Below are 20,677 nucleotides of genomic sequence, written 5' to 3'. Positions count from 1 at the left end.
CAACGTGGTCCGAGTGGCCTATTTACGTAACGTTCGTTGACATCCAGCGTTAGTCAGATGTTTTACAATATTGTGAACTTTTAAAAATACAGGATTTTTTTATTTCTTTTTCGTGTTGTTTCTGTGGTACCTTTAAATCAATCATCAGTACTATCAACTGTCTTCGTTTTTGCTAGCCTTTTGGTTACACCTTGTATAAAGCATTTCCCACGATAAAATTGTAATTATTATACAAATATCGCTTTTACCAGATAGACACCTGCTCAGTATGGCCGTTGTTAGATCAACCGCATAGCCATAGAACGCGCATGCCAAATTTTTTTTTTTCAAAAAAAAATATATTTATTTTGCAATGTTGACTTAGAATGTGTTTAAATTTTTATTTACTATCAATGTTTTTTATAAAGTCATGTTAGGTATAATTATTTTGTTATAGAGTATTGTTGAAAACACGCCTTTGATTGCAATAAAACTATATTAATGAATACCTACCTTGTTTATTTCATTCCATGCATTTCTAACGATTACTAGGTCGGACTATAATAATCAAACTAATATTATAAAGGCAAAAGTTTGTTTGTTGAGTTTTATTATATTACAAAATACAAAAGCACTGGTGTTTCAAATATTATTACTAGGTTACTCATCGTTGTAATTTATATGTATCAGTATAAAAACGTGTCATTGCGCGTAAGTATCATCATGAAAACGTGTCATTGCGCGTAAGTATCATCATGAAAACGTGTCCATCCCCGTCGGTATCTTCATGAAAACATGTCACTCTGCATAGCTGGTATCATCATGAAAACGCGTTAATGCGCGTAGGTTCCGGTGAAGAGCACGATGTCGTTGTGCAGGATGGCGAACAGGAAGGGGTGGTCCACCTTGAAGGGGATGGTCGCCGGGGGGCGAAAGTTTACCGATGGGGGAACCACAATGAAACCTGGGGAACAGAGATTATTTCTTACTGGTTATAGGTAGTTTACTCTTGAATGTGTAATACGCGACAGGTTGAAATAGCAACCGGGGTGGGAACGCCCCGCACACTTGCACAGCCCCCGCGCTAAGCTGGTGTGGGTGACGTGCTGATGTGAGGGGCGTCACTCCGCCTCATACCCCAATTGCCATCTTGATCTGCCGCGGACTCGTAGTGGGTGATTAATCGAGTTATATATTTTATTGCGTAAAGTGAAGGGCAAAAACTGGGACGTCTACGAAACGAAAGATTGTCTGATGGATCATGATCAACCCATCGCCAGCTCACTACTAAGCACGGGTCTCCTCTTAGAATGAGAAGGGAATTCAATGCGTACCATTAAATAAATCGCTAGATCACCGCCTGCGTACCTAGATCAAGGTCAGATATCTTTTTAAGTACTTGTAATCCGAGTCTTGATTTGTCGACAAGGTGTAGTACGTACTTACTACATAAAATAAACAAATTTTCACATTCTGAACACGAGTTTTATTAAATTACAAAATACAAAAGTACTCGCTTTTCAAGTATTAGTAGTTAGTATCGTTATTATAAGTGTATATCATCATGATAATGTGTCAGTTTGCGTAGGTTCCGGCGAAGAGCACGATGTCGTCATGCAAGATGGCGAACAGGAAGGGATGGTCCACTTTGAAGGGGATAGGCGGCGGGGGACGAGAGTCGGACGACACGGGAACCATAATAAAACCTGGGGAACAGAGATTTATGCCTTAGTAGTTGTAGCGGGCACTGACGAGTCAGCATTTTGAGGCTATGTCGAGCGAGGCATAGCGCGACTCGCCAGTTGCCCTAAGACCATCGTATCCGATTGTAGCTTCCAAATTGTAATGCAAACTGTGCAGATATATTTATTAGTGTTTACTTCCTTTGATTTCTTCCTACCCTGGTAGAGAAAACGGCGCTATCCAGCCCCTAGTACAGTTGGCAAACTTGACGTCTACAGGGACAACCCCACCCTGTACATTAGTTAAATCACCAACTGCACAAGTTCCTAACGCCTAATCTATATATATATCATTATTAAGAATTAGGTTCTCTTATCGTCAAACTCCCGTCACCAATTCGTAATATCCCCTTTAAGGGGACTTCACCTCTTGATCACTGTCTTGTATAACGACATCGTAGTTTTTTCTTTTTATTTGAGGGTAAGCGTAAGTACTTAGGAACAATACAATTAATAAAACGAATTCGCGGATGCAGAAAAGGATTTGAGTTTTATTATATTACAAAATAAATAAGCACTGGTGTTTCAAATATTATTCATCATTATATAAGTAAGTATCGTCATGAAAACGAGTCATTGCGCGTAAGTATCATCATAAAAACGTGTCAATCTTCGTAGTACCATCGATCGTGTAAACGCCTTAGTGCGCATAGGTTCCGGTGAAGAGCACGACGTCGTTATGCAAGATGGCGAACAGGAAGGGGTGGTCCACCTTGAAGGAGATAGGCGGCGGGGGACGAGAGTTGGATGACATGGGGACCATAATGAGACCTGGGGAACAGAGATATGCCTTGTTAGTTAAATCACCAACTGCACAAGTTCCTGACGCCTAGGTATATAAGTATATATAGTTTCATTAATAAGAATTAGCTTTTCTTATCGTCAAACTCCCGTCATCAATTTATAATATCCCCTTTAAGGCGGACTACGCTCCACTCCACTCTTGATCGCTGTCTCATATAATGACATCGTAGTATTATCTTTTTATTTGAGGGTAGATGTAAGTACTTAGGTACATAAAATTAATAAAACGAATTCGCGGATTCAGAAAAGGATTTGAGTTTTATTATATTACAAAATACATAAGCACTGGTGTTTCAAATATCATTCATCACTAGCTTATGCTCGCGACTTCGTCCGCGTGGACTACACATTTCACACCCTTAGGGGTTGAATTTTCAAAAATCCTTTCTTAGCGGATGCCTACGTCATAATAGCTATCTACATGCCTAATTTCAGCCCGATCCGTCCAGTAGTTTGAGCTGTGCATTGATAGATCAGTCAGTCAGTCAGTCACCTTTTGCTTTTATATATTTAGATTATATAAGTATCATCATAAAAAAGAATCATTGCGCGTTGTATCATCATAAAAACGTGTCAATCTTCGTAGTACCATCGATCGTGTAAACGCGTTAATGCGCATAGGTTCCGGTGAAGAGCACGATGTCGTTATGCAAGATGGCGAACAGGAAGGGGTGGTCCACTTTGAAGGAGATAGGCGGCGGGGGACGAGAGTTGGACGACGTGAAGACCATAATGAGACCTGGGGAACAGAGATATGCCTTGTTAGTTAAATCACTAACTGCACAAGTTCCTGATGCCTATAGGTATATAACTAGGCTTTTCTTATCGTCAAACTCCCGTCATCAATTTATAATATTCCCTTTAAGGCGGACTCCACTCCACTCCACTCTTGATCGCTGTCTGATATAACGACATCGTAGTATTATCTTTTTATATGAGGGTAGATGTAAGTACCTACTTAGGCACATAAAATTAGCAAAACGAATTGACAGATTTAAAAAAAGATCCCGACGAATTGAGAACCTCCTCCTTTTTTTGAAGTCGGTTAAAAAGAGGATTTGAGTTTTATTATATTACAAAACTAGCTGATGCCCGCGACTTCGTACGCGTGGAAATAGATTTTTTAAAGTCCCGTGGGAACTCTTTAATTTTCCGGGATAAAAAGTAGCCTATGTCACTCTCCAGTAGCCCTACCGCGGTTGTTTGACAGCTACAATGTCACTCTCCAGGTCTTTATCTATTGCCATGCAAAAAATCACGTTAATCCGTTGCACCGTTGCGACGTGATTGAAGGACAAACAAACACACTTTCGCATTTATATAAGGGTACGGATACATAAGCACTGGTGTTTCAAATATTATTTATTGTTGTAAGTAAGTATCATCCTGAAAACGAGTCATTGCGCGTAAGTATCATCATGAAAACGTGTCAATTTTCGTAGTATCATCGTGAAAACGCGTTAGTGCGCGTAGGTTCCGGCGAAGAGCACGATGTCGTTTTGCAGGATAGCGAACAGGAAGGGGTGGTCCACTTTGAAGGGGATGAAGTATAACGATATGGGGGTCGCCATGAAATCTGGGGAAAAGAGGTACATGCCTTATTGGTTATGAAATGAAATGAAATGATTTGAAATGAAATGATTTATTTGTTTTAAAAGAATTTTTTAAAAATTATAGTTTTCTGGTAGGTACAGTAGGCGTCAGATAACGAAAAAACTGATGTTGACCTTGCGAAATGGGCGATTTATCTTCTATACATAATATAATAGAAAAAGCTGATACTAGCTGACTGACTGACTGTTCTATGAACGCACAGCTCAAACTACTGCACGGATCGGGCTGAAATCGGGCATACAGATAACTATTACTTACGACGTAGACATCCGCTAATACAGGATTTTAGAAAATTCAACTCCTAAGGGGGTAAAATAGGGGTTCGATAGGGGGGGGCGGATTTATACGCGGACGAAGTCGAGTGCATAAGTTAGTCGATCTATTAAGTTACGATACGAAGTAAAACGCGCTACGCGACGATAAATGGCGCCTAGATTGCCTAGGTATACCTAGGTAGGTACTATTCCGCCGTAATTTGATTCATCGGTCAACATATTTTCGTTTCGTAGACGTCTCCATTCACTTGTAAAAGATTATTTAAATAAAATATTTCTATTCTATTCTTCGTAAGTAAGTAGATACCACAAAATCCTAATAATGTTAAAATTGTGAAAATTTGGATGTTAATTACGTAGGTACTCCTTCACGCCTCAACTGCTTTGGCTGAAATTTTGAATTGAGATAGCGCCCCCGCGCTAACCCTGTGCGGGCAAGCGCGTGTGACGTGCGGGTGTACAGGCCGTCCCGCCGCCTCGTACCCCGATTACCATCTCGACCCGTCAAAGAGAAAATCAAAGAGTTCCCACGGGATTTTTGAAAAATGTAAATCCATGTTGAACAAAGTCGCTGGCATCGCGTATACTAAGTAGATAATAAATCATCCACTGTCATCAAACCTCCTACCCCCAGCTTCATATTGTTACCCTTCAAGGTGGACTAGACAACCAATTCCTGATCGATATCGTGCTCTTTTTATTTGATGGTATTAGGTAATGTAAAATAAAACTAATTTTTACATGAAAAGTCTTTGAGTTTTATTAAAATACAAAATACAAAAGCACTCGTATTTCTTTATGAACTACTTATTAATTATAAGTATCATAATGAAAACGTGTTAATGTGATACAAGTATCATCATGAAAACGCGTTAGTACGCGTAAGTATCATCATGAAAACGCGTTAGTGCGCGTAAGTATCATCATGAACACGCGTTAGTGCGCGTAGGTTCCGGTGAAGAGCACGACGTCGTTATGCAAGATGGCGAACAGGAAGGGGTGGTCCACCTTGAAGGGGATGGGCGGTGGGGGACGAGAGTTGGACGACATGGTGACGGCCACGAGACCTGGGAACAGAGCAATGCATTAGGTACTCATTGGTTCCCCGGTATGAAAGTTAAAATGTAAGTGATAAGCTAAGGATCTGTCAATCCTTGTCTTTTTTATTTCATTCAGATACAAGTTAGCCCTTGACTGCAATCTCACCTGGTGGTAAGTGATGATGCAGTCTAAGATGGAAGCGGGCTAACCTGGAAGGGGTATGGCTTTTTATTAAACCCATACCCCTTCGCTTTCTACACGGCATCACACCGGAACGCTAAATCGTTTGGCGGCACGGCTTTGCCGGTAGGGTGGTAACTATTAGCCACGGCTGAAGCCTCCCACCAGACCAGACCAGAAATTATGAAATTCCAAACCCCTGCCAGAATAAGACTCCCACTAATAAGACCATCAGTGCTTACCACCGAGAGGAGAACCGTGCTCAGTAATGAGCCAGCGATGGGTTGATGATGATGAGGCATGTAATTACCAGTGAAAGCTCCGGCAGTGGCGCCCTCCTCGTCGACCTTGATGAACGCCTCCTGCAGGCCGCGCGACACGGCCACTCCCTGCTCCTTGATAATGCCCGGCGCTGCTTCGCTGAAGATACGAGACACTCCCACCTGCAAACATATTGGTTTAGCCATCTAACTAAAAACCAGAATAAAACCTGGTTGCATGAACTAACATTCAAAGAGCATTCCAAGGCCAAGAGGCGCAAATATGAAAACCTCGATGGGAGCTTCGTATTCGTGCCTTTTGGTGTGGAGACCTTGGGGCCGTGGGGCCCGGAGGCTCGAGCTCTTTTTGAAGAAATTGCGAAAAGAGTTATCGAGTCAACCGGGGACCCGAGAGCTGGCAGCTACCTTGGTCAAAGAATTAGTTTGGCCATCCAAAGGGGTAATGCTGCCAGCATCTTGGGTACAATGCCTCGCTGCGGTGGTCTCGATGAGGTTTTAGATTTAATTTAATTTATTTTAGTTTTAATTTAATGTTGTTTTTTTTAGATTTAAGTTTGTTAATAGTTTATTTAAATAATTTAAATGCAAATAAAGAATATTTTACATTAAAAAAAAAAAAAAAAGAGCATTCCCAACTGTGGTAAAAATTCAAGATTCTTTATTTGAAGAAACATCAATCATCAGACAGACGTCTGTCCGTCCTTCCGTCCGTCCTCGGTTAATCTCAGAGACTATTACCGCTAGAATTCTGTAATTTGGAATGGGTATAAATATTAGTCACGCTGACAAAGTGGTGAAATAAAATTTTTTCAAAGGTGTATGAAGTCTAGTCTACCAAGATCTACATGGCCATCGTGGTAGATTATGGCCAAAACCCTTCTCACTGTGAGAGGAGACTCGGGCTCTGTAGTGAGCCGGCGATGAGTTGATCATGATGAAAAAGCTGACGTGCAAGATCAAAAGATTTGTATAGGTTTTGGGAAAAGATCTTTGTATATTGGAAGTCTTAAGTCTTATCTGTAATCTTATTGATGTAATGTATTTTTATTTTGTCACATATTATGTTTGTAAATGTTGTGTTAACTTATAAATGGCGACTACATTTAGTAAGTTATATTTTCAGAACTAAGTTTTTTTTAAATGGATTAGTGTAAGTAGCCGTAAGTTAATCTAATAAATAAAATAAAATACAAAGATATCGCAGCCAAGCCCTTAGTGACTATAAAGAACTTTACCTTGGGCAGAAGTTCGTTAAGATTCAGCTTGGATTTGATCTCGAACTTGGGCATATCGAGCTTTACATCAGCGCCCGCGGGTCCCATCTTGAACACGTCCTCCAGGAGACCTCTCTGAGCGACCTTCTCCACCACACTTGACAGACCGTCCACCTCGTCGGGCAGGACAACGATCATGCGGAATTGGGACTCTTTGTAGGGCAGCTCAATCATCTGTAAATAAAACGAATTCAAACCAACGTTTCCTATGAATTACTAATTTAATTTAATTTAATGTAATTTAATGCAATGTAATGTAATGAAATGTAATGAAATTTAATTTAATGTAATTCAATTCAATTCATTTCAATTCAATTTAATTTATTTTAAAACCAAAGAATAAAAATGATATGCTTAAAAATAAAGGGCGATCTTATCACTATCACGTGTCTTGACAGACACAGCAGACCACGCGGCAGACAGGCAGACGGCCAACGAAGTGATCCTATCCCTTTTTTTCTAGAGATATGGATCCCTACAAAAAGCACCCACTGCGCAGGTTCCTCTTACCTGTCGCCAGTTCTTTTTCCCTGACGCCAACAGCTGTAATCGATAAACGCTCTAACGTACCTTAGCTCCCAACTCAGCACTTTCGTAGTAGAAGAGTGACTGCAGGAGATGCATCATGGGTTTCTTGACAGAGTTGGACCTGTCCAGGTGGAACTCCTTCTCTTTGGTCTCACTCGCGTTGAAAGGCACATGCCAGTGACCCTGGTTGGTAGAAATACAGGTAAAGTTTAAATTGTTTCTTCATACTTCGATGGCTTATTTTACAAGTAGGTACTTAGTAACCTAATACCGTGCGTTATAGGCTTGTAAGAGGAAGATTGGTTTAATTTCATCATCATCTCAACCCATCGCCGATCCACTACTGAGCACGGGTCTCCTCTCAGAATGAGAATGGTTTAGGACTAATCCACCACGCTGGCTGACCAAATGCGCATTGGTGACTTCATACCCTTTTGACAACTTTATCCTGCGACTTTATGGAGAACTCTGGGTTTCTGGACCCCGCATATAGAGATGCATGCCCGAGATGAAAATCAAGACCCCGAATATATAGATGCGTGCCCGGGATCAAAACCCGACCACCGAATATAGAGATGTGTGCGGGATCAAAATCAAGACCCCCGAATATATAGATGCGTGCCCGGGATCAAAACCCGACCACCGAATATAGAGATGTGTGCGGGATCAAAATCAAGACCCCCGAATATATAGATGCGTGCCCGGGATCAAAACCCGACCACCGAATATAGAGATGTGTGCGGGATCAAATCAAGACCCCCGAATATATAGATGCGTGCCCGGGATCTAAACCCGGACCACCGAATATAGAGATGCGTGCGGGATCAAAATTAAGACCCCTGAATATATAGATGCGTGCCCGGGATCAAAACCCGGACCACCGAATATAGAGATGCGTGCTTTCACATTTGGTTCGTAAATTAGCTCTTACTACACCGCTACTGCAAGGCTCAACACAGTTGAAGCGCAAATTTGAAATACCCTCCCCTTCGGCTCGGGCCTCATCATGCCGCACTTGTAGTAATAACTGTTCTCACCTGGAAGAAGATGACGTTCAGGAGAGCGGCCGCCGCCGCTGGGTCGATATCGCTCTCGGACACTGGTGACGAGATCTTTCCGTTGGTATTACTTGCAGACTGCAATCACAAAATATAAACTGTTATGAAGCTGTTACTAGCTCATGAAACCCTAGTATTCAATAGTACTCGGTAGTTAGAAAGCGTAACTCCGTTGCAGCTATGGTTGCAAGTTTGAATCCCGGGTAGGCTCCTCTGAGACTACAGGCTTTTAGGTATAGGTACTTATGTAATACAGAGTACTGCTTAAGTACAAATTATAACTGACTAGCTCATGCCCGCGACTTCATCCGCGTGGATTTATATTTTCAAAATCCCGCGGGAACTCTTTGATTTTCCGGGATAAAAAGTAGCTTATGTGTTAATCCAGGGTATAATCTATCTGCATTCCAAATTTCATCCAAATCCGTTCAGCCGTTTTTGTGTGATTGAGTAATGAACATTACTTTTAGGTACTCTAACGATTTACCTAATTCTTTAATGCGAAGGAGACATCTAAGTATGAACTACGGGTATCGTTGTATCTATAATATTATCTCATATTAGGATCATAAGTGCATCATTGGTGCATAAATGGGTACCTCTCTTCCTTTCCTTGTAAGTACCTATAGGATAGGTATGTACATCAAATTTTTCATATCACCAGGGTATTTCATAATATACTTAGTTAGATACCTAATTTCTTATCGGTCCAATGTATTCTGAAGCTACGGAGAATTTGCCCGAAGTGATAATGTAATTTGTTTATATTTTCTAACTACCCTACATACCTACTTATAGATATTAGTTACACGTGGAATTTTATCAGTTAGCAACTGTATTACATAATAATATATATTTTTTTCGTTTAACCTACATTTGATCTGATGTTTTAAATTTTACCACAACAAGATTTCTTATCTTAGTTTTAATTGCTACCTACTCTAAATATTATTATCAAAGTCTACTTATTTAATTTAATAATTTATAAAATAATAGGTACAACTGAATCAAGCATTAGATAGGTACCTAATAAATAATATTAAAAAACGGTCAAGTGCGAATCGGTCTCGCACACTAAGGGTTCCGCACACCGCATCATTGCAAGTTGACGGGCACCGCCATCTTGATGTGATTTAGTAAACTAATTATTTCGGAACACAAATCTTTTTTTTTGTGACGTAACCACAAATCACGGGTTTCGAATTTTTTTCTTTACTTGTGCTACAAGACATTTGGAACTACTTTGTCAAATTTCATGATTCTACGGGAATTTCATGATTTTATTGAACGGGAAGTGCCCTATAGGTTTTCATTCCCTTTTCTTGACAGCCACGACAGACAGACAACGAAGTGATCCTATATCCTTTTTCCCTTTGAGGTACGGAACCTTAAGAAGAAGTTAGACTCACCCATTGGTTCATAGTATCAGCAGCCAGCTTGGTGTTCTCAAAGTTGAGGTTCTCCACGTCGCTGCGGTAGGCCGACGCGGCGTACTTGAATTGGTCGCGCAGGGTGTACTTGTCTGAGACGAAAACCTTGTTGGCCACGGTCAGGTAGCTGCGGTCCATGGACGCGTAGCGCTGACTGAGGGACTCGTACGACGCTTCCAGCTGGGGATTGAACAGGCGTTATATTGATAGAAGATAGGAAGTGGGTCACAGACAGCGTTGCCAGATTTTTTAATTGCCAAGTCGGGATTTTGGAACTCTTTGAATGAAAAAAGTCGGAATTCTTTCGTCGAAAGCGGGACATGTTAAAAAAAACTGGCCAAGTGCGAGTCAGGCTCGCGCAATGAGGGTTCCGTACTACAGTCGTATTTTTTCGACAATTTGCACGATATTTCAAAAACTATGATGCATATAAATAAATAAAATCTGTTTTAGAATGCACAGGTGAAGACCTTTCATATGATACCCCACTTGATATAGTCACTCACTTCGAAAGTTGAAAATACTAATTATTAGTTCATGACCACAATTTAATTTTTTTTGTGTGATCTAACCCTAAATTCACGGTTTTCAGATTTTTTCCCAAATGTCAGCTATAAGATCTACCTACCTGCCAAATTTCATGATTCTAGGTCAACAGGAAGTACCCTGTAGGTTTCTTGACAGACAGACGGACAGACAGACAGACAACAAAGTGATCCTATAAGGGTTCCGTTTTTCCTTTTGAGGTACGGAACTCTAAAAACGCATATAATCAGAAGTTTTTAAATATTTATCTTTTTATTTGAATTCAAATGACGTTTACGTGACTCTATGTACAGCAAAAATCGCGCGCTTATCTTCATTAGGTACGCTCCGGGGGCGGGCGGCCAATCCACACTTCCCAACAAGAAAATAGTACTCCTAAAGATATCTTAAAGACAATTAGATCTTACAGATTTTTTTCTTGTCGGGCTTGTCTGTGCCACCCGCTCACGTTTCCTCAGCACGCTGCACGCACGGTTAAGTTATCCCCGAAAAGCGGGACTGAGCCTGTCCCGCACGGGACATTTGATTTAGACTTGAAAATTCGGGACGTCCCGCCAAAATCGGGACGTCTGGCAATGCTGGTCACAGAGCTCATTAGCTGAGGGGCGTGCTTGTCTTGGTTTAACATCGGGGCGTCATAGTATATTCTGAGGCGCTCCGTTCAGCATTTTTGAAATCAGTGCCAATGTGGAGTAAGTACCTAGTTTTGAAATCAGTAAAAATATGAAGAGTAGGTAAGTAGACGTTTCGCGCGGCTAACTGGTAATATTACGCGGCAGAAAGTAATGTATATCGATCGACCTTTAGAAGGAGATTTGTAAGGCACTGTAGAGACAGTAGTAGACGACAGAGGTCATTGAGACCGACAAAACGACAAAACTTTGAATTTGTACTGCATTTCACCAATACAAATGCAGATCTTCTGCTTATAGGTAGGTATAAGTATACCATTATTACCATTGTATAGATAGGTTTACTAATGTGTTTGACTTATCTTAATAGTTTAGTCGATTTCGAGTTGTTACGTATTTAAGATACCTACCTATTAATTTTATCATTTACAGGAAGTTTTCCCCTAAAGCGAGGTTTAGACTAGCAAGAACTTCTTGCAAGTTATTCCGCAAGTATTTGCAGAATTGTTTACACTACGAGCAATATTGTATATGTACATTGTACACACATTTGTGACTTGCGGCAAGTCCAGCAAGTTAGAAAACTTGCGGAAGTGAGCTTGACGTGATTGTTTACACGGTAGAATTATTGTCGAATGTCGACTCACCTAACTACCTAAGTACTGAGAATTTCTTTTCAGAAAACCCTAATACAGTCATCTACTCATCTGCAGTCGAACATAACCCAACAAGGACGACGCGAGGGCCCATGTCACATACCTGATACCTCGTTTCATAGCCTACAATTGACGCCTGCACCTTGACACGGGTCAGTGTAGGTGAAGCCTCATGGTTTTGTTACAAGTTTCATAACTGTCGTGAACTGTGCTGCTAGTGGAACATTTACCTGTTTATAGTCCGAAGCTCCGAGGAAGCGCACGATTTCGTCTCTGTTCGCACCTTCAGCTCCGGCCGCATAGAACGCCAGAAGTGACATGATACCGAATGGAGACGAGACTACGCTCTTGTCTGCTGCGGAGTTGTACGTTTCCTGTTGGTAAAAAAATTATGTTAAAAGTTAGGTACCAGTTAGTATAGGTAGCTATTATAGGGTTGACATACAAGACTCGGTGCTATACTCGGCGCTACAATTATTTTTCGCTAAAAGCAGGACAATACCTAATCTTTAATTCTTTTCAGCCCCCGATTGTGCAAAAAAACGTATTCATCGTTATCGTAATCGTCAAAAAATTCTGCCCTTTGATTGGGTGATTCGCTGTTTACATTTTTTCACAGCCAATCAAAGGGCATAATTTGTTGAGGATTAGGATACGATGAATACGTTTTTCTTATACAATTGGGGGGCAGATTGCCAACATACTTCATCATCATCATCATCATTCAATAGATATCCACATAGATGACAACTTTCTGCTGCATCTCCTTGCGACTCCTTGGATGTCGTCTCGCCACCTTGTGGAGGTCTTCCGACGCTGCGCTTTCCGGTGGGAGGTCGCCATTCTAGCACCTTACCAAACATACCTACTTTATACTTTTTAAGTAGTTTCTGCGTAGGTATAATGGGATCAAACAGACAAACTAGAGTAGCATTTGTTTTTTTATAATAAGTATATAGTGATAGTGATTTAGGTAGATGATTTCATTACTAAACGCGTTTTCCTGTTATCAAGTAGGTAGGTATACCTAAGTATAGTTATTATCGATAATTTTATGGTTGGTTGCTCTTTATGATAAATAGCAAAAAAACACGTCATTAAAATAAATTCTAGGGACCTATTTTTTTATTTTTTATTTATTATCAAATCAAAATACATACAAATCAAAAACTGCAACGATTAGGTACCTATTAACTAATTAGGTACCTACCTAATCGTTTATAAAAATCGTTAATAAAAATAATTTAGGTACCTATGTATAAATGTTTGTCAATGTTTGTACGCTCATCACTCGAAGTCGAAACCACTAGTTACCTACCCACCTACACCTATTCCTACCTAAGCAATAAGTAGTACAGAAGAAGATTTCGTAAATTAAATGTCCTTGCACAAGGACAAGGTACAAGGTCCTTGCATAGGTACAAGGTCCTACATAGGTACAAGGTCCTTGAACTATATAGGTACAGGTTGTCCGTTGTAGATGGATAAATCCTACTACGTAGGTTTCAGCGAGAGTTTTTTTCTGACGTTAACTGTAGGTACAGACAAGAATGGAGTCGAAGGTAAACTACTTAGTAGGACCTCATGAGGGACATTGAACTAGCTGATGTAGCGGTATTGTCCATACTATGACCCCCACCGACTATACTTAATATTAAATCGTCCAATTTACACGACGCGACGTTCGGCTTGAGGAATTGATCCTGTTGGGATATTTTGAATTTGTAGGAAAAATATCAGTTAAAAGAAAAACCAACTTGTTGTGAACGTCCTGTTTGAGATATAATATATTTGAAGCAGGACGTCCAAGTTTTTCCTTTTAACTGATACTTATGAATTCAAAATAAAGGTTGCCTGGTAGAGATTGCTGTGAGCAATAAGGCCGCCTTTGCATACAATTATTTTTTTAGTTTAGTTTCTTTGTCATGTTATGTAATCTATCTATATCCCAACAGATCCAAACAACAATAATTCTATAGTTTGAAGTCGCGAGCTTACTTTGCTACCGTCTTTAGGCGCACCTACTAGGTTATCATGGCGTTCGAAGCCATGATAACCTAATAGTTCCAAAACGTAGGTACGCCTCCTATTCGGGAGGTCAAGGTTTCGGGTATACGCGTTTGACAAGTCTCCTTATTCTTAGTCTGAGGTTATGGTAGCTTACCTTGAGGAATTTCATAGACGCGATGTCAACTGAGTCGCCGAGGGGAGACCTGGTGTATGACGGGAATGTATAGTCGCCGAATCGGGAGTGTGCTACTCCGGCCATGGTGGCTGCCAAAAAAAAATAACAGGTCAAGTACGTCACAGTCACAACGGAGCAACAGAATGACGTGATTTTTTGCATGGGTATAGTTAAAGACTTGGAGAGTGACGTAGACTACTTTTTATCCCGGAAACATGCAAACTGTGGAATCAACTCCCTTCGGCGGGGTTCCCTTTAGATTACAACATGGGGTTATTCAAGGGGCGGGCCAACAAATTCCTAAAAGGCCGGCAACGCATCGGCGGTTCCTCTGGTGCTGCAAATGTTCATGGGCAAACATCAGGTGATCCACCTGCTCGTTTGCTCGCTATCTCTATTTAAATAAAAAGTCAGAGTTGCCACGGGAATTTTAAAAACCTAAATCTACGCAAACGAAGTCGCGGGCATCAGCTAGTATAATAGGTATAACTTTGACCTGCGCAAACCGTCATGCTGTAATTTGAGATTCGAGGCAATAAGGAATTTTTAACAACCATTTTTTTTAATTTTTTTTTAGAATGAAATAAAAGTAAAGTATGTAGCAAAAAAAAGATAACTTTAGCTTACCCATCAAAACCAGAATTATTGTCCCCATGTTGCTCGTCCGAGTGTCCAATTCCAACTGGCAGATCAACTTGAGATGCGCTCTTAAAATATCGCTTTACTTTAATTTGTTTTGTAATTTTATTGATTGACCGTAGATAAGAAATGGTACGTATAAGTGCCCAAGTAGTTGGTAGTTAGGGAAATCTGTCCACACAAAGGTTAACAAATTTATTCGATTGTATTCCACAGATCTGTCAATCCACACTTGGTCAGCGTGGTAAACTATATAGATACTAGCTGATGCCCGCGACTTCATCCGCGTGGAATTAGGTTTTTTAAAAATCCCCTGGGAACTCTTTGATTTTCCGGGATAAAAAGTAGCCTATGTCACTCTACAGGTCTTTATCTATAGCCATGCAAGAAATCACGTCGATCCGTTGCACCGTTGCGGCGTGATTGAAGGACAAACCAAGAAACAAACACTCTTTCGCATTTATAATAAGGGTACTGATTACATTTACTAACCCGGTGCGGGCGAGCGCGGCTGACGTTCGGGTGTGAGGGCGTCGCGTCGTCCCGCCTCATACCTCGATTGCCATCTCAACCTGTCGCGGACTATACCATTCCTACCTACAGCTTTAATGCCCTGTAAAGTCAAGCCTTGAATCTTCAGGCCGAGATAAAAGTTTGTATGATAGTCCGTGATTTCTCAAGCTATACCCATAAAAATTGAAAATTAGACATTCCATCAAAAATAAAGAAGTAGAACTTATTACTTGTTTCAGGATATCCCCCCCCTTCCGATTTTCAAAAAATTCCACTCTTGAACTTGAGAAAAAAAAAATCCTGGCAAACCGGCAACACATTTGCGCCGGGCGCCGCGCCGCCGCGCCCCGGTTCGGTTCTCACTGCGACTCGCCCGCTCGTTTGCTCGCTATTTTAAAAAAATAAGTAACTAGGTGGTACTTAAATGTTATTTATTTATTTTATTTATATCTTATTAGAACGGCAGTGCCACTTACACTAACTAGATGATTAATAATAAATTTAAATACAAATAAAGGTACAAGAAAAAAGACACAAAATACAAAACGATAAAAGATCAAAGGATTTTGAATATGTACGCTGAGAACATTGAATGACATATTCAAAATTCATACAGTTATATTTTAAAATATTGGTTCATCAGTAAACATTTCGCTTTCCGCGCTGCGCGCTGTATGAAAGTACCTATAGTTTCAAGCGCAGACACGTCATCATAATATGCGATCGATATTATCATAATCAAAAAATTCTTAGATACATAAGTATCGGATTGCAATCATTTACCGATTTAAGTAGATAAGTATTATTAATAATACAAACTTGATCAGACGGGGACGAGACAGGTTATTTCTCTGTTTTTATAAGCGCGGTAAAGCGCGGTTCCAGTTTTCAGAGTTCTTTGACTTTTATAGGTAGATCATGTTGCGGCTAAATACGAGAATAGTTACGTTGCCTACTATTAGTATTTTTTAAATTACCCGGTAGGTACCTAGGTAGACGTAGATACTTACTAGTAGGTACAAACATAAGTACTCATGTGGTACAACTAAATAAGGAAAAGAGGACTGACCTGTGGGACTGACCGACTGATTTACCTATCAACGCACAGCTCAAACTACTGAATTGATCAGACATGCCATGCAGATAGCTATTATAACGTAAACATCCGCTAATAAAGGGTTTTTGAAAATTCAACACCCTAAGGTACCTACCTAATAAAATAGGGGTTTGAAATTTGTATAGTCCACGCGAAGTCGTGGGCATATAAGCTAAAGTAGCCAATAAATAAATGCTTGCAAGTTGCAGGTGGCGTGAAGGTAGGTACTAATAGGCATCTCGAAACAAGATCTCTCATCTTGAACCTACACAGTGGGTGATATAGTACTAATCTATTTGGATAGTATAGGTGGAGATGGCAATCGGGGAGGGAACGCCCGCCTATACTCCGATTGCCATCTCAACCTGTCGCAGACTATAGGTACAAAGTGAGGCGCGATGACTGTGGTGTCTATCCTGTCGTGCGATTTGTTTTTCAATCATCCTTTCTTTACCCAAACGATATGAAAAAGCACTTATAGCTATGTCTCCCTCCCGCCTTAATGAATAGGTACAGATGTATAGGTAGGTATTATTTAAAAAAACACTTACAATATTACAAGCTCGACAGTCTTCGCTAATTCGCTGTTTAATTCCACTTCGGCACAGACTCTAATCATTTGGTTCATTCATACATAGTCTTAACTTTAATAATTAATAAACTACCCTCAGAAATCAAAATCCAACGCGCGCTCGCTGGTTCAAAATTAGTCATTCTTTTTAAAATTTTAAAACATCAGTACTAATAAGTATATTTTTAGAGTAACGATATTGTAGGGGTGAAAAATAATAACTGTTTTGGTATTCGCATCAAGCATAATTTTAAAAAACCGATATTTTATGTTTCTTTGTACTGGTTTTTAACATGATTGTGAATCTTAAAAAATGGGAGTTGAGACATCCCTAGTTTGTTTTGATCGTGTTTGACATTCAACATTTGAGTGACATTTATTATGCATTTATTATTATTATAACCTAACTTTTGAGTTTTGATCATATTTCTCATTATTCCTATTTTGAATACTTTTGTGTATTTTATAAATTAAATTGATATAAAAACTTTATGAAAAGAATGACTGCCTTAAGAAAATATATCGGCAAGTAACAAACACGATTTTAAACAATAATTTTATTCATACACGAATCTTTTCTCAACAAAGTTATTTAAATGATTTTTATAGATATCGGCGCAAACCTTACAGATGAGATGTACCAAGGTGTGTACCATGGTTCTAGGAAGCACCAGCCAGATTTGGAGAAGGTTTTAAGGCGTAGTTGGGCTGGTGGTTTGGACAAAATGATAATAACTGGTGGCAGTCTGGTAGACAGTAAGAAGGCTATAGAACTTGCGAATACAAATTGTAAGCATTTTTTCTATACTATAACAACTGAATGAGCTGGTTTAGTGATAATCTCTATGTTCAGGATGCAAGCTATTTATGTAGTATAGGCAGACCAGAATAATATGGAAACAGAAAAAATAAATAAATACGGAAATGAAATTCCAAAGTTAGCAACACTACTCTTTGAATATCCTATGTAATAGTTGGAATGGAATTTCATTTCATGAGCTTTTGGTCTATCTATAATTCTATACCTACCAAATAGGTTGTGAAAAGGTAACAGACACACAGACACACCTTCATAATTTTGTAATATTAGTATGTATAAATATGTATCATACTGTCCTATCTATCTGTTGTTTCTCTTGAGTCCTTGTTGGTTGAAACATTGGATTTAGGATTTTAAAAATCCTGAGAAAACTCTTCGATTTTCCAGGGTACAAAAAACCTTATGGATATCACTAGGATGCAAGCTATCTCTGTACCTTTTACCAAAATTGGTTAAATGGATAGGCTGGGTAAAGGTAACAGATATAAGACTCTCTAGCAGTTATAATATGGCTTAAATTAATGTTAGTACTAGCTACAAGATTTCTATCAATTTTTTTATCATTAAAATATCAATAGCATACTATAATTTTCAGCTCAATTATTTTCTACCGTAGGATGTCATCCGACACGGTGCAGGGAGTTCGTGGACAACCCTGATGCTTATCTCAAAGGGCTGAAGGAATTGATTGAAGAAAATAGAGACAAAGTTGTAGCTATCGGAGAGTGCGGGTTGGACTACGAGAGGTTACACTTTTGTGAAAAAGATATACAGCTGAAGTAAGTAAATGAATTAGCTGTTCTAAAAGTTCAAAATACTAGTGGTTAGCCCCAAACTAAGACCTTGCATTATCCTATAATTTTCGATCAGCACCATTAACATTATTGTGAAGTTATGTTAAAAATACCATTAAAATGAAATGATTTCGTTTCTTTATAATATTTAACTAATTTTATTATTTGTTCAAGTAGAGGATATAACTGAAAAAGTTTCAGTTTCTTATATCAATATGTAGCCGTTTTTGACATACATATATGTAATCTTCAAATTCAATCTCCACTTTAAAGCCCCCGATTACCACGAGACTCGATTACTCCATGAGAGCCCCCCTGAAATATATAGCTTTTTATATTTTCATGCAATATTCTGCTGAAGGCCATAAGTTGACATATTATGTTTAAACAATGTTGGAAGGGCTCTTCAAAAAATATCATTTTCTTTCAGATTCTTTGAATTCCAACTGCAACTAAGCAGTGAATACAACCTACCTTTATTCCTCCACTGCAGAGCTGCAGCTGATGACTTAGTTGAAATCCTGAGCAGGAATAAGGAACACATAGCTGGTGGTGTGGTGCATTCCTTTGACGGTACTCAGGAGGCGCTGGACAAAATCCTAGGTCTCAGATTGTATATAGGAATAAATGGATGGTATGTTGGAAGAATTTTTTTTTGTAAAGTTGGTTTCGGTACAGTTCATGACAGTTTGGGAACTACTTATAAAACATTGATTCTTCGATATCACTGGCATGTTACTATATTTGACGCTAGGTATCCCTATTATTCTTTGATATCATGTCACCATAGCCTATTATTTGATATATGATATGAGCCTCAATAGCTCAACGGGAAAAGGAGTGGACTGAAAACCAAACGGTGGGCAAACCGGTTCAAACCCGCCCGTTGCATTATTGTCGTACCTACTCCTAGCACAAGCTTGACGCTTAGTTGAAGAGGAAAGGGGAATATTAGTCATTTAACATGGTTAATATTCTTTAAAAAAAAAATGTTGATTCAGGATCAAACGGAGTTTCCTGACTCTAGTTCACTCTGGTTTCGGGCAATATGAGTTCTGGGCAATAGACAAGGGGGGGGTGGGGAGGGAGGGAGGGGTAATAGTGCGGCATACGAAAGTTTCACTGAAGAACCAATGTTGTGGCAGCACAGACACCTTCACGAGGGGCGAACCTAATTGATTGAAAATCCCCCACTTTGTCCAGGGTTTCCAGCTCTCAAAAAAGTAAGGTTTAAGTGCCCTAACTGTCAACTGGAGATGTTTTTTTAATAGGTTAAACGATTTTTTAAAATATTCCAGTTCACTCAGAACAAAGGAGAATTTAAAGGTAGCATCCAAGATACCACAGGATAGACTGATGATAGAGACAGACTGCCCATGGTGTGAAGTGAAGCCCACCCACCCGGGATACTCGCACGTTGTCACCAAGCTCCCCTCTGTCAAGAAGGAAAAGTACTCTGTGGAATCTGAGAGTCAAGTGAAAGGACGGAATGAACCTGTGAATATTGTGTAAGTATGGAATTTGCAGTTCCTTTTTTTATTAAACCCAACAACCCTTCTTGGTTTCTACACGGCATCGTACCGGAACGCTTACTGCGTCAAATGTACTAACATTTAACGCCTGACAGTGACGCCGAAGCCTCGATGTTTTGTTAGAAATTCCGTCGTGAACTGTGTCGGTAAGGTAACGGCCGAAGCCTTCCATTAGACCAGACCAAAGTCTATTGAGATTATAAATTCTGGAACTGCTCCTGCCAGGATTCGAACCCGAGACCTACTCATAAGACCACAGCGCTCACCACATGTATCAGAAGTAGTATCTTCAATTATTGTTTTATTTCTTTTCAGCCAAGTTTTGGAGATACTAGCAGCGATCAGGAAAGAAAATATTGATGAACTAGCTGAAGCTATTTATAATAATACCAACAAATTGTTCTTTAGTAATAAGTGAAGTTGAAAATAAACTATTTATGATTTAAGTATTTCCTTGGTTTAGACCTCTCTAGCAACAATAGCGTCT

General features: G+C 39.6%; 2 protein-coding genes across 8 annotated transcripts; one reads left to right on the top strand and one right to left on the bottom strand.

The window, feature by feature from the left end:
- Positions 1-514: 514 nt before the first annotated feature.
- Positions 515-15,012, bottom strand: LOC117991805 (antichymotrypsin-1-like). 7 transcript variants are annotated; one of them, XR_011237926.1, is made up of 10 exons: positions 14,853-15,011; positions 14,205-14,314; positions 12,271-12,414; positions 10,186-10,386; positions 8,756-8,854; positions 7,761-7,901; positions 7,152-7,364; positions 5,946-6,078; positions 748-943; positions 515-715 (listed from the first exon to the last, which is right to left on the bottom strand). XR_011237926.1 is itself a non-coding variant. In XM_034979416.2 (9 exons), the coding sequence occupies exons 1-9, from the start codon at positions 14,878-14,880 to the stop codon at positions 813-815; spliced, it is 1,200 nt and encodes a 399-aa protein (XP_034835307.1). In that variant the 5' UTR covers positions 14,881-15,011; the 3' UTR covers positions 515-812. The 7 variants fall into 7 exon arrangements, 6 of the variants coding, with proteins under 6 accessions (XP_034835307.1, XP_069361556.1, XP_069361553.1 ...); XM_034979416.2 differs by having other exon boundaries at positions 515-943; XM_069505455.1 differs by lacking the exons at positions 515-715; positions 748-943 and adding an exon at positions 1,443-1,685 and having other exon boundaries at positions 14,853-15,012.
- Positions 15,013-17,411: 2,399 nt separating this feature from the next.
- Positions 17,412-20,636, top strand: LOC117991616 (deoxyribonuclease TATDN1). The gene is made up of 6 exons (XM_034979210.2): positions 17,412-17,569; positions 17,654-17,833; positions 18,460-18,643; positions 19,089-19,292; positions 19,957-20,166; positions 20,506-20,636. The coding sequence occupies exons 1-6, from the start codon at positions 17,536-17,538 to the stop codon at positions 20,606-20,608; spliced, it is 915 nt and encodes a 304-aa protein (XP_034835101.1). The 5' UTR covers positions 17,412-17,535; the 3' UTR covers positions 20,609-20,636.
- Positions 20,637-20,677: the final 41 nt, after the last annotated feature.

This window comes from Maniola hyperantus, chromosome 20 (genome assembly GCF_902806685.2).
Source record: "Maniola hyperantus chromosome 20, iAphHyp1.2, whole genome shotgun sequence".
Classification (NCBI taxonomy): domain Eukaryota; kingdom Metazoa; phylum Arthropoda; class Insecta; order Lepidoptera; family Nymphalidae; genus Maniola; species Maniola hyperantus.
Note: the sequence above shows the minus strand (reverse complement) of the source record. Positions and strands in the feature narration are given on the sequence as shown.

What these genes read in the sequence shown, in the direction of transcription:
- LOC117991805 (XM_069505455.1), bottom strand. Translation starts at nt 14,880, where the DNA reads ATGGGGACAATAATTCTGGTTTTGATGG. An exon ending in GAGCTTCGGACTATAAACAG is followed by an intron (nt 10,387 to 12,270) that starts GTAAATGTTCCA and finishes TTCAATCCCCAG; the next exon opens with CTGGAAGCGTCGTACGAGTC. An exon ending in CACTGCCGGAGCTTTCACTG is followed by an intron (nt 1,686 to 5,945) that starts GTAATTACATGC and finishes TCTGTTCCCCAG; the next exon opens with GTTTTATTATGGTTCCCGTG.
- LOC117991616 (XM_034979210.2), top strand. Translation starts at nt 17,536, where the DNA reads ATGAAAAGAATGACTGCCTTAAGAAAATATATCG. An exon ending in AGAACTTGCGAATACAAATT is followed by an intron (nt 17,834 to 18,459) that starts GTAAGCATTTTT and finishes TATAATTTTCAG; the next exon opens with CTCAATTATTTTCTACCGTA. An exon ending in AATGAACCTGTGAATATTGT is followed by an intron (nt 20,167 to 20,505) that starts GTAAGTATGGAA and finishes ATTTCTTTTCAG; the next exon opens with CCAAGTTTTGGAGATACTAG.